This window comes from Motacilla alba, chromosome 6 (genome assembly GCF_015832195.1).
Source record: "Motacilla alba alba isolate MOTALB_02 chromosome 6, Motacilla_alba_V1.0_pri, whole genome shotgun sequence".
In the NCBI taxonomy this organism is placed as follows: Eukaryota; Metazoa; Chordata; class Aves; order Passeriformes; family Motacillidae; genus Motacilla; species Motacilla alba.
Window position 1 is genome coordinate 25,339,814 of NC_052021.1, and position 13,886 is coordinate 25,353,699.

Below are 13,886 nucleotides of genomic sequence, written 5' to 3' on the forward strand. Positions count from 1 at the left end.
GCATGTTTCCACCAGCAAATGTCACTGTGGTACTTTTCTTCTGTACCTAGCAGCAAAGTTATATAGTGGTAAGGCACAAAGTCATATTTAATGAAATAAATATATTCATTCTCAGAGAGAAGTGCTGGAAGGAAAGCACATTTTTATCAGAAGTTTCAGGTATGTGTGTCCCTTACAAGTGCCAGGGATTTAAACACTAATGGACTGACTGTGAGTCAATTGCATCAACTATTTTATAAGGCCATGAGGTTGGCTCAGCATTGTTCTGCATGCCCTATAACAGGGTCAAAATCTTCAGAGAATTTCCTTGCTTTTAATGATGGTTTGGGGTTTTTGGTTTATCTTTTTTGGGCTCTTATCTTTTTTACATTACCAAAGAAATATTAAATGATTGAAATCCAGGAGCTTTGGACACCTAAATGACGAACTACACACAGATCTCCCTAGAAAAGAACTAAATGGAATATGAGGAAAAAAAGTAACCATATTGACAGAATCTGTGACAAAATATGTTCATAATTGTTATTGTTTGGAGCAAGAGAATGAACTTCTTTTTGACACAATATAAAAGCTGTCATTCTGTGATTTTATACAGAAAAAATATTCTATGTTTATGTAGGAGTGAGAAGGGAAACACTATAAACTTCCATATAAAATATTGATGGGATGAGCCTTTTCAGGATTCACACAGCAGATTCTGGGTTTAATTAGTAACATGACATAGATCTGGGTGGGTGAGGCACAAAGGGAGTTTATCAGCACTGCCAAGCAGCCAACATTTCTCTCATCCAAGATACTAAGGAACTTGCAGACTCGGAGAAAAAAGGTAAGAAAGAGATTTCAATAATGTGGTTCCCTCCTTTTTTTTGTGCAAATTGCTGTGAGTCAGCAGTAATACTGAAATGAAACCAGCAGCTGAAGATTTTATCATGCCACGCATGACTCACCAATGGACTCCATTTCCCATGGCAAACATCCGAGAAGAAAAGGCTTCAGAAGGAGATTAACTCAAATCATGAAGGCAATGTCTGCTGGGTACTGTCAAACATGATGGTCCAGATGCAACAACTGACCCAGGAATTTATTTCCTGGATACCTGATTCTAGAAGCTGAAGGCATACTTTGTATACGCATATATTTACTTTTACTCATATATATATATGGGTGTATGTGTTAAGAATTTATTTTCTCTTTTACACAATGCTGTTATATGTCTTCAGACAGCTCTCAGCCACCCTTGGCCATTGCTAAGGTTAGATGTGCTAGATTGACCTGTTACCTTACTGGTGCACAGAGCTGTGACCTGGAAAATGCTCAGCACTGATTTTGTGGGAGCCTCGGGAGATTACAGATCCCTATTCCACCTTTCCTTCTTTTACCACACCTGCATGATCAGGGAGCAGCCCATTTCAATACCTACACATTTATTAATTTCTGCTCTCTGCAAGCCTGCAGCCTCTCTAAGGATCCCCGTGGTGCTGTGTGAGAGCACCCAGTCCTTCTGCCCACTGCTCACCAGTCAAAGTCTGCCTCTGTGCACACGCAGGGCTCCGAGGTCATAGCCCCAGCATATTTCCCTTGCATGCATTTCTTCTCTGACTTGCGCTTCCTGTAGATCCTTTTTGCTCCCATGATGCAGGCTTCTCCCTGGAAACAAAGCCAGAAACAGTTCTTGACGCCCACCAGGCTGTTTGTGTCACCTGGTGTTTCCAAGCCTGTGCAATGGGAGGTGTTACTCGAGGGAAGAGGATGGGAGCCAAATGCCATCTCAGTACACTGGAGTTAATTAAAGTTACTGGAGCTCTAACTGAAACTAAATCAACTTTTCCAATACACACTAAGAAATTATCTGAGATTACTTATATATCTTACTCAGTTCTGAATTTCTTCCAAAGCCCATAAACATTTGATACAGGCCCATTTCACAGCAACTGAAAACATGGTCTGATTCCTCTGCAATCTGAGGCACACAGCAGGTTTATTTGTTTGGTCTGACCTCTCTGGGAATATTTTCATTCAGTAGAAACTTGTAATGTGTGTTTATGTAAATACTCCCCATGGCTGAGTTTGGTTTTAGGGGGTTTGACTTGTTATGTAGATGCTAAAACTTCCCATCTTCAGCACCCTGCTTAATATTTCTATCTAGGGAACAAGCTCAGCCTTGCAATTTCAGTGGAAAGGAATTCAAAAGGCAAGAGTACACAGAAGCCTTCCTAAAAATAGTTCTGCAAGCTCTAAATCCAATATTCTCAAAGAAACACTGCAAAATCCTTGCTATTTTTGCTTATGCAAGCACAATAAAGCAACAAACAAAAATACAGTGGAGTCTCACTTATTACCTTTTATGCTGTTAAAATCGTTGTGGAAATTTTTTTCATAGCTTTGATTTGATTATTTGATGGCATGAAACAAAAGGGCCTGAATAGCAACTGGTCTAAAACGCTGTGCTTCCTTGAAATTCAATGCTGTACTGATTTTCAGCATCTAAAGATCTAAGTAATAACTGGTATTTTTAGTGTAGAGTATGAGCAGATAGTCTGAGTCAAGCTACTTTCATTTCATATTCATTATTAAATTCTTGCCCAGCAAGATATATACAGAAAGACAACCTTTGATGATATAAATGTGTGCTTTGCTCCAGACTTCAGTGGAGCCTGTGGTGTTTATATAACCACAGAATTTGGGCCATATTTTATTCTAACCTGATGAAACATAGGCTGTTGTGTCTTGGCAGAGCTGGGAAGGTGCCCTGAGGCAGGTGCAGGCACTGTGCAGAGCAGCTCACCTTGCTGGGCATGAATTCCATGGCTCAGAGGGTGATGCAGCAGCTGCATCCAGGATGCACAGGGCAGGGCATGGGGGACAATGAATTGGAGATTAAAGTGCCCAACTCCCACAGCAGAGAGAAACAGAACAGGAATGAAACCAAGTGAACAAGAAATGAGGCTAAGAGGGCCAGAAGTGGGAGAAACAAATGCAAAACAACTAGAATGGTCTTAAGACACTGGCTCTGAGGACACAGAATGATGGAGAAAAAGGAGATAAGGATGGGAAAATTGGATGAGATGTGTAAGAGTGAAGGAGTTCAGGTCTCAGTGGCAGTTCTTCTGCTGTTGTTGTATTGTTTCAAGTCTGCATAAGTCTGAGCTAATTGTCTGTGTGCAGGATGACACCCAAAATGCAGCTGTTCATCCTTCAGGGATCACAGAGTCTCAATGTGAGGCCAATACACCAGTGCAACAGAACAGACCCAGCCAGTAAGGAACGAGCTGACACCAAACTGTTAGGAGAAGATATTGGATTGTGCTGATCTTGAACTGTAGGATCATTGGCTACTTCAGGTCCCATCCCAGCATCCTCACTTCTCACCTGGCTATGGAGCTGCCAAGGCCTGTAGTCCTCTTCCTCACATCTCCGATCAAAGATGGACTTGTAGTCTACTTTCACCAGCTGCCACTCTGAGCGGTGGCTGAAATGTCCAAACACACTGCAGGATGCAGCAGGAACAACACACAGTAAAAGGAAGTCTGGTAGTTACAGAGGTACAGTCACGACAATTTCCAACAGAGATCACTTGCTTTAAGAGTGAGAGTCCTACTCATTTTCACTGGACTGATAAAGTGAAACTTAGCCTGACGAATATCTGTAACCCTATTAGAAACTGCAAAATTGCATGGAGCTTTCATTCTGTTCCCTAAGACCCTCCCACTTATGATAATACCCCAAATGACTCCACTTGAAGAGTCAAGAGAAGACTTGATGTGGGGCTGGAGACAGTAATACCTTCAAGAGTTTTATCTGAGTTTTAAGCTTCGGGAATCCTTTCCATGCAAATTAAATCAGAACCTGAAGGAAAATTCTTCATACATCTTTATTAGCTAAGGTTAGTTTCCAAGCCACATATTCTGCTTATTACAGGTCAGTCAGAAATACTTCTTGTTTTTACAAATCTGATTTCAGATAAAATATCACAGTTTCTGGCATACTGAGTCCAGATTTATGCATCATGCAGAACTCAGCATACCACATTGAAACGAAACATAATTTTTCATGAGTCAGCCTCGAGGCAACATTTTGTCATTCATTTTTACAAAAGAATGTCTTCACTTATCTGTGTCTCATTAAAAAAAAAAGAATGTAGCAGCAAAAACACAGTTATAAAAAATACCTTACCATTTTTCTTTCAAATATTAATCTGTCAACAGTAACTCTGCTTTATATCACATTCAATTTGAGGAGTCAGGTTTCATGCTGATAAGCTAAGTGATAATGTGTTTGCAGCTTGCATGGAACCGTGTTGCTAATCCCTCAGTTGTATCACAAATAAATTGATGATTTAGCAACAGAAGACTGCACTCTTGGCTGCAGATTGTACTTGGTTTGGTCCCCAACCAGAAATGCCACTGTTCCAAAATACAACCTGTGGTTCACCTCCACAGCACCTTTATGGCATGCTCACTTACGTCATGATGAGGGTTTCCTCTCCAGGCTCCCCTAAAACTCCATCTACAAACAGTGGGAGGGATGTGAAACTGTACTTGCTCCAAGATCTCCCTTCATCAAAACTTAACCTAGAGGAGAAAGCAGAATTAGTGTCTTCTTTCCTTACTCTCCTATTTTACTCAAAGGGATTCTCTAGTCCACTACAGCTGCTATGGAGAAGTGGAAAACAGCTTCTCTTATGGGATTTTGATTTTTTGGTCCTTTAAATAACTATTTTTTGGGGAAGCATCATAAATCAGAGCATTGATCAAGCTTGTCTGGCATCATACCACTAACCCATGAACAATATTTAAGAGGTAAAAACTAGAATTTATGTCAAAGATTGATGCTCAAAGGGCAAAATGTATCCTAAGCATAAGATTTTTTAAAAAATAAACAAGTGATTTTGAACATCTGTTTTTTGAATCCCCAGTATAAAACATTTTGAAGTTAGCTTTCTGGAGGATGAGTTTCTTCAGAGCAGCAGTCCCCCCTGTGGGGAGTGTAAGTGAAAGCCTGGAACCACTCATCATATCTTAAAACTCGGGTCTGGGTGTTTCAGATTCTGATATGACACTAACTGTGGTGGAAGTAAATAATACAGAAAAGCACAAAGCTATACTCTGCCTCCTCACTCAGGAGTGCTAACTGCACTTTCGTATTATCAGTTACATAACCCTGAATGTATTCAACAAAATGCTGGTGGTGCATAAGTGCTGACTGCACACAGAAGGCAAGTTCATCAATAATTCTGAAAATTATGAAAAAGGACTACATTTGTAACTTAATGAGAGATGAAAGCATAAACCATATATACACACATGCACACAAACACACACACACACACACACACATATATATATATATATGTATGTATGTATGTATGTATGTATGTATTATAAATAAACAAATCCAAAAAGCCAAGCTGTGGTCAGTAAAGAGTGTTGTAGAATTACACTGATGATATCTCAGATCTGGCCAAGCCAAAATTATGTAAACTGTAATTTCCAGGATTTCTTAGCTTTATCTGACCTAATGTTTGCCAGTATCTTAACGAATACTTTCTAGATTAGGGCTGCAGAAGACTGGATGCATACTAAGTGCCTACTTCCTGGCATCTGGAAAGAGGGACAGCAGCCATTTAGCACAAATGGAGTCATTACCAGAGGTGTCTGATAGGCAGAGATGTGTGTTTCATGGCAACGAGTACTCCACCTTGATCCAGGTACAGAACACTGTGCTCTTCCTCAAAGATCTGAAAAAAAAATTTATATTTAAACCTGTTATCCTTAGTGTCAAGAAAATGTCACAGTTCTTTAAGTAGGATCATGACACGGGACAGTTATGGGCTAGGAAAATTATAAAGTAGAGGAAATTATAGATCTATTTCCTGGACTCCATTTTTTATTGTTTGAGCATTTTTTCCCCACAGTTTTTCCAGGTCCATGGAAAATTTATTCTTCTGTTGCTTGACAGAAAGTTAGAAATATGATTTTTTTGCAAGGATCAATAATTTCCCTCCTTTCGATGACAAATTTTTGTTTAAAGAAGAATTTCATGTGTTCGCACAGGTCTGGACCCATCTCAAATAATTGATTTAGACAGAAAATGAGGCTGGTCAAACACTGCAAAATAATTAGATTCTTGGATTATCAAATATTGGAAAATATTTTCTCTTATATTGTCTTTTTTGTATTAACTTTCTGCAAACATCTGCTCTACAGTCTATAAAGTAGCATTTGTTAGTCTGAGAAAGTTACTCTTGGACTTGATATCCCATTCAGAAAATAGGAATAAGAGAATTTCCTGATCTGAGGATAAACACATTAGAGGGTATTTCTTAACAGGTGAGACTCCACTAAATATTGGGAACCAGATATAATTTCATCATCCAGTCTCTTTCCACAGATAGGTAGCTTTGGAACAAGGCAAACTGAATTTTTTGGGTTTTTTTAATTTTGACTTTTTCTGCAAAATAATCCATTTAAATGGACAACAAACTTTGGACAACTCAGCTTAGGTGAAGAGAGTGTCAGCTGAAGTGAGAAAAAGTAGACCAGTGAAACTGCTGAATTTTTGGTAAGTACAGTCATGGACAAAAAAAAAATAGTTTGGTTGGCATGAGGGATTTACAACAGTAAAAGGCAACACTTTCTCTCCTCTTATTCTTCATAATTTATTCTGTTCTCTTTGCTATGGGGTTAAACTGAAGTCAAACTCTGAGCAGAATAATAAAAATAATTTTCTGTTATATGAAGTCTAGCAGCATATTCAGTCTTTCTCTTTGAACATGTGTACCTTTGAGAAGTTTACTCTTTCATAAAAGGTTTGCAAAAAGCTACCCTGAACAAAATGAAACAAAAAGTAAGTGACAGATTGAATCTACTTTTATGACATTTCCTGATTCGTATTTAAACCAGTGATTCTGTGTCATTTACCTGCCTCCAAGTGTTCCCAGCATCAGAAGTAACAAACATGCTGATGTCATTGTCTGACAGCTCAGTGCCTATATTACCTGTAAGATGAGCACTGGTTAGTGAAGGAACCCTCTCAGAAACAGCACGATAAGCAAATCAGGGGAGTAAATGTGTTTATTTATTTTGCAGCTGAACTTCTGGGTTTGAGAGGAAAATGAGAGGGAAGGGGGAAGAGGGAAAGCATTTCAATTTGAAAAAGAAATATATAAAAGACCCAATATATACAACTCTACACACCTCTACAGGGAAATACCCTGATTTGATCTTATGCTTCCAGGAGTAGAGGGCAAGACATGACCTCCTCTGTCTTGAAGGCCAGTTTCCATAAAAAGCATATGACAACCTAAAGGCCTATAAGGATTTTCATTTGACAGCCTGTCTTCTTTCACAGTACTTGTGGTGTGACACCCCAGAGCCACCCAACACCCTCCACAAATTCCAGAGTTTGTCCAGGTTTCCACATCAAACACAGGGAATTTTTAAATGTTTCATACCTGAAGCTACAATAATACTGGGGGCAGTGTCTCGGCTGGCAATGTTTCCTGAGGTGTAGGGGTTGTCTGAGACCTTCAAGTGAAGATGAAGGGAGCAATAGGGCTATGGAGAAAGGGGAAATAAAAGTAAAAAGCAGACACAACAATGTATGCTCCTATTTCAACAGGCCTAGAAACATTCATTGTCTTTCTGGATTTCCTCCTAATCTCTGCATTTAGTAACCCTTAGATGGGCACAGCCACTTTGCCATCATTTTCTGACACAACCCATTCCCAGTGGGAAAGTGATGCAGGCTGAAACCCTCTTCCAAGGACCACATCTTTGAGGCTGTACCTGAAAGAAGGGGACCAGGCTTGCACAGGCAGATGATGGTAAGGGCTGCCTGAGGCTCCTGGCTCCTACTCTGTGAGAAGCAATCATGCAGATTGGTGCAGATAGGAAATGACTCTGAGCAGCACTACCCAAGCTATCTCTGAAACAAGCAATTTAACCCTACTGGTGTGGTGCTGAATCACCACTAATTAGCCAAGAAAAAAACTTATTTCATATCATCTCTTAACTCTTTTTGACATATGACTGTTCTGAAATGCACTGAAATAAGTACAAAGAAGTATCAAGACTGGAAAGTGTTCATTTCAAATTTAAAGCAAAGCTTCATTGCCCATCTGGATGTGACCTTTAAGATTTCAATACAAATACATCCATGGAAACCTTACCTATTTGCTATTGATTTTGTATGCTGGGTACTCAGGTAAGACACGAGTGGTACAGAATAAATCAGCTGAGCTAGAAGGTAAGACAGATGGGCAGATTTTCAAAGCTGCCATTACAATTTCCTCCAAATCTGTAATGTGATATTTTCTGAAAATTTCTGAATACTATTTCCTTCACTCGGGTTTTATTTCCAGAATTTTTTTTTCTTTCAAACCTCATGAAGAGTCCTTCATGAAACAGGCTAAAGGAGGAGCAAGGGAAAAATACTGGCAAGAAAACCTGAAGCAAACTGACCCAATCAAGGTGGACATCACACAGAAGCAGAACTGGAGCAAAGGCCATGCTTCAGCTTGCCCAGCTCTGAAAGAGAAAGCAGGGCTGTGCAGAGAGTCCTTCAGGCTCAAAGGAGGCAGGTTTTCCTGAATAGCATCAGCTGCCTAAAGGCTACATCTGCACCCCCAAGAGCCTAGCAGGCCTCCTCTGTAGGAGACCTAGTCTCATAGGTCACCAGAGGAAGGCCACTTATCCATCCCATCTCAAAACAGGTGAATAGGGCTGAAATGACAATTCCCCTATGGAGAAAGGCAGGGTTCTTCTAGCAAAGGCAAATGAGGGTGCTGAGGAGAGATGGGAGCTCTCACTTATGTGAGACAGGAAAAGGGGACGTGGGCTGTGCAGCAGGGAGCACGAGCTGCCAAGTGGAATGTACTGAGCAGCCTAACTCCAAGTGACAGCCTCGCGAGGGCAGCCGCTGGAGCAGCCCGGGGCACTGGGAGGGAGTGGGAAACAAATGGAGCTGACATGAATGCAGGAAGTGGAAAAGCACTGCAAGAGCATGTACTCTTTCCTTTTACATTTTGATAGGTTGTGAGAAGACTAAATAGAAAACATATTTTTAAAACTAACATACTCCAAGCTCACTTCAGCATTTTGAAGACAGAATCTAATGGCAACTCAGCCAATTCCTAACTCAGATGAGACCTTGTTAAGATTCAATCTTTGTGCTACCAGAGGTTTCCTTTCAAATTTATCTCATTTCACAGATATAGAAATGGAATATATCTCTCCAATATTAAAAGCCAGGCCATCTGTCTAAGCAGACAGATGGTCTTTTTAGTGGCATGAATTCTTACTGGTTGGACTGCTGTAATGCTTAGAGTCTCTAGTGGCAACTGGGTGTGGTGTGAAAGCCAACCTTTCCACAATTATCCAAACACCTGAAGTTACTGCCCATGGCCACCCCACATCCTTGACTGTGTTAGCATTCTCTTTCTCATTCCCCTGTACACCTTCTCCATATCTGTCCTTATATACTCATCAACAGATATTTTTCCAGCTGTTTTATGTTCTGCTGGTCCTTTTGTGTTCCTCCTCCAGCTCCCATAGCTTAATTCACATATAGACATCTCACTCGTTTTCAGAATTTCCATCAATTGTCTCTGTCCTTTTTGTTGTTACCAACAGGCTACTAAAATCATTACTATCACCAGAATCACAGGTTTGGGTTTCCCTGTCATTGCCTTGTTCCCATCTGTGCTAACTGTTGTACAGCCACCAAGGGGAAGGCAATCCACATCATGGAGCATTTACACTCTAGACAGAAGATAAAGCACAGGTGATAAAGCCCATTGCTCTGCCCACTGCCACAACTTTTACAATTATGCTGGAGTTCATTACTTGCTTCCTAATATTTTCAAGCCAACACTCTTATGGTCCCCCCTCAGGAAACTCATCAGTCCATCCTCAGTAAAATTTCTCATAAACATCCACAAACCCACTTTTGGCTGTTCTGCGAAGCCTACCTGAACTGTCTCCAATGGCAGGACACAATACAAACCAGCTATTAGTGGCTGTCCCTCATTGGAAGTGGGAGAAAGTATAATAAATAACACAAAGATGATGCTGGTCACCATTCACAAACCTAGGGATAGTCACAGTATTTGCTCATCTGCAATAGCAAGGAACAATGAAAAGAGATAAACACTTCCAAGAGAGATATTCAAAACACCTCACTTAGATGCTTAAAATACTCTGTAGCAGAGGGCATAAAGGTCCCCCTTTATGAAAAGAGGGTCTTTGTCCTGAAATCCTTGTAAATTTCTATGGAAAAGACAAACAAAATGTGGGAGGGAATAAACAGATGTCTGGGGAAGCGAGGCACAAAGAAAATATATGACTTTCCCAAGTCACATAGGAAATTTGAGATAGACCCAAAAATTGAATCAAGATTCTCCTGAGATTCAGCCCTGTGTTTGAACCACAAGTCCATCCCTGAAAGCTAATTGATTAACTCTACCAGGCAGATGCTCATCTCTTGCCAGACAGAACTACTCAGTTAACCACTTCACAACACATGGTAAGTATTGAACTAAATCAGCATCTTTGGAATAAAATACCTTGGCAGCTATTTCATGAAGATTAAGTATATTCATGTTAGAATACAAATGGTATCAACAAGAAAAACAAAACCCTGGGATTTGATGAAATTTCACTGCTTTCCTTCTTCCTCATTATTTAGAGCTGTCTCACAAAAAATGCAAAGAAATTCTGAGTCCTTTTGAAAAACCACCTCATGTGTACTGCCAGTAGAGGGATGGTTTTGTCTGGCTCACCCTGTGCTTCAACCAGATTTTTTCCTAACCTCCTTAGCCAACAACTTAGCTGCTATGTACTTACTTCTGTTTTAATTCTCACTTAGTTTAGGTTTAAAGACCCAATGCACAGAGCACACAGCACTGCACTCGCAGGCTGGGGACTGTGCTGTCACTCTGGGAAATGGCAGATCCCATTTTGCCAATGAGCTGGAACATACGTCATTGCTGAGACCTGAGCTACTGCTGGAGACAATTATGCTGAAAGCAGCAGTGGGAAAGCATTAGTACTGCTGTGCAGCAAGGATGGGAGCTACACTACACGTACAATGGACTATGAAGAATTCACTTATCTGTGCCATAAGGAAAAGCAAGATCGTGTCAGGAACAGTTATGTCTAGAAGGAGAAGGAGCAATTGACATAAGAAGGTAAAACTAGTGATGCAGGGGTGGCTAAAGAGGTGAGTGGAGTTTGTGAAGTGTTTTAAATGCTAAGCTATGTCACACTGACAAGGAACAGAATTGCCTCAAAGCAGAGGAAAATTCCTTTTCTCTGCTTTTTCCTCAGCAGAAAGCTCTTATGGATCCCGGACTTATTTCCAGGAATGTAAACTTAGAGTGCTAATGCTTCAAAAACTTTCCTATCACTCCCAGCTTCTGTGGTTTATTCTCTAATTATTATTAATAATAATTTCTAGAATTCTTTCATTCTATATTCTGCCTTCATCCTCCCCACCATTAAGCGTGAACCTCAGATGGGATTTTTAAATAGCTTGTCTCTCTTGCAGAATTGCTATTTCACTTTGTGGTTTGGTATATTTTCTGTACTTCCATCCCTCCTTTTCCATGGCAGGCAAACTGCCTGTTCCTGTAAAATCTAAGTTTAGTTCAGATTTCAGCTATTTGCTTTCTTTCAAATTTGGAAGTTGACCACCTGAGACTCTGCAGGCTCAGCTGAGGTTTCCTGTCCCTCTGCCAAAAGATGGTGAAAACCTAACCATGGAGGAGTGCTTAGACAATGAAAGAGGCCTCTTGCCTGTTTTACCCAATGTTAGGGGAAGAGGAAAATCAACATGGCTAAATATTATTCAGGCCTTAGCACAGGGCAGGGCTGATAAAATACTTTTCATTCTCCTGAAAGGACAAAGACTGAGATACAAGGTAAAAGTCCATTGAGGATTTGTCCCTTAGCACCCTGAAATCACAGAACAATTCCTACAACTCCAGCTCAAGTCACAGAGCACTTAAGAAATGTAAACAGCAGGACAAACATCTGCTGAGCTTGCACAGGTGGAAGTAATTCTCAGAGCAAGTACATGGTTGCATAGAGAGCAAAATAAAAATAAACTAATGTTTAAATAGTGGTTTATGCACAGTGGAGCTCCCAGGATGGAATGCAATCCCCAGAGAACCATGAACTTCTCTAGGTCAGTTCTCAAGGTGTCCCTACAAGTGCCCACACTTTCTGCTCCTCCTCTTGACCCTTTGTCTGGCTTGTTCAAATTTATCACCCTCGAGGGAATCCAGCTCAGGATATATTGTTCAGGCCTATCTGGTCTAATTTGAAATGAAGTTTATTGTATTTTCTGCCCATGGATATAGTAACAGATACAGTATGGACGGGAAGGCTTAAAGGGACCATAACTCTCTCTCCCCCCATAAGAACTGTCCATTTCTATTTCACACACAGATATATGACCTCTTCCATTATATAATGGGCAACTACACTGGCAGGTATAGCCTTGTATATAAAATACCCAGTTCCTGCAAGGGCTGTTCCATAAGGGCCATACAGAGCAGTATCACCGGCTCACTTATAACCAGAGTGGCAAGTCAGACTGCATATCAGAGCACAAAAATACCAGGAAAGCAATTTCAGAATTCTTAAATTCAAATTTATGGGAAAAAAAAAAAAGTCAACTTTTATTATTTTACTTGCCTATGTGCTTTTTTTTTTGTTCCTCTGCCTTGCCAATCCCCTAGAATATTATACTATCATATTATATAACAAAAATCCTGAGTTTCTGATTAAATTGGTTATAATTTGAGAAGGTCAAAATGTCAGGGTTTTTACTGAGTATGTTCACTTGAGTTAAAACTAGACTATACTATCTCTTTGAAACATAAAGGCTTCTTTACATAGTTCCTTCCAAAGAACTGAATTGCTTTATGCCTGCAAAGTTTTTTGCATGCCATCTTTTTTTGGTTTTCACCACATAGAAATATCTAACCAAAAAATTCACTTAGTTACAATTTTTAAAAATTTGAAAGAAGAAAACAAACCCAAACAAATTTAGTCATGCTCTGAAATTACCCTTCTGTCTTACCCCCAGTCTTTCCTATTTATTTTTTCCAAACTGGACAGAAAATGCAGGACTTGCATTTTGGCTCAATCAAAAAATCAATTATTTGAGCAGCTTCAAATATTTATTCTTTGCTCTTTCAATAGTGAATAACATTCAGTTAAGAGATTAGTGTAGCATTCAGCTACAAAATATAATGCTGATTTAGATTCTAATGCCTCCAAACGAGAAACTTTTTTTTTTTTTTTTTTTTTTAGATGGAAAACAACATGCAAATACAGGACAGGAGCAGTAAGAACAATCTAAATAGTGTCCCTGATTCTGCCTGGAACCATATAAGAATTAGTACAATATGAAAGCTATTGAGAATCCCCAAATACAGGAGTTCTGAGTATTATCCCACTACTGTGAATAGATTGTATCAGCTGAAAAATATGTCAGGATCAGTTTAGGCTCTCTAACTTCATAGAGGTCTCCAGTTCTATTCACATTACTTATATTTCACTCTCTCTCTTGGAAACTGTTTGCATATAATGATGATTAAAGACATAGCTATTTGTGGATCTATATCAGTAAGTACAGAGATGGATACAATTTACACCAACACAAAGCTGTACATATATTTGGATGAATGTGTCGATTCCCACTTATGAGCTCACAGAGAAAATGATGAATGTTAATAAATATTAATGCCAACAGCGCAGCCTGAAAGCAATCCCAGCTCTCTTTTCCTCTGAGCTTGTTTCCAGTTACTGTGCCTCTGAGTTCTGAGCTACAGCGGCTCTCGCCTCCCATCTAGTGTCCAGAGAACCGACTGCCAGGCA

General features: G+C 39.9%; 1 protein-coding gene across 4 annotated transcripts in view; it reads right to left on the reverse strand.

Annotated features, from left to right (window-relative positions):
- SORCS1 (sortilin related VPS10 domain containing receptor 1) overlaps nucleotides 1-13,886 on the reverse strand; it is a 263,542-nt gene that overhangs the window by 45,567 nt on the left and 204,089 nt on the right. For all 4 annotated transcript variants that reach the window (XM_038140148.1, XM_038140150.1, XM_038140147.1 and 1 more), the window contains exons 11-16: nucleotides 7,454-7,556; nucleotides 6,921-6,997; nucleotides 5,646-5,737; nucleotides 4,464-4,571; nucleotides 3,370-3,487; nucleotides 1,517-1,647 (exon numbers count right to left, since the gene is read on the reverse strand). In XM_038140148.1, coding sequence (XP_037996076.1) covers nucleotides 1,517-1,647; nucleotides 3,370-3,487; nucleotides 4,464-4,571; nucleotides 5,646-5,737; nucleotides 6,921-6,997; nucleotides 7,454-7,556 — 629 coding nt within the window. The remainder of the gene's footprint in view (nucleotides 1-1,516; nucleotides 1,648-3,369; nucleotides 3,488-4,463; nucleotides 4,572-5,645; nucleotides 5,738-6,920; nucleotides 6,998-7,453; nucleotides 7,557-13,886) is intronic.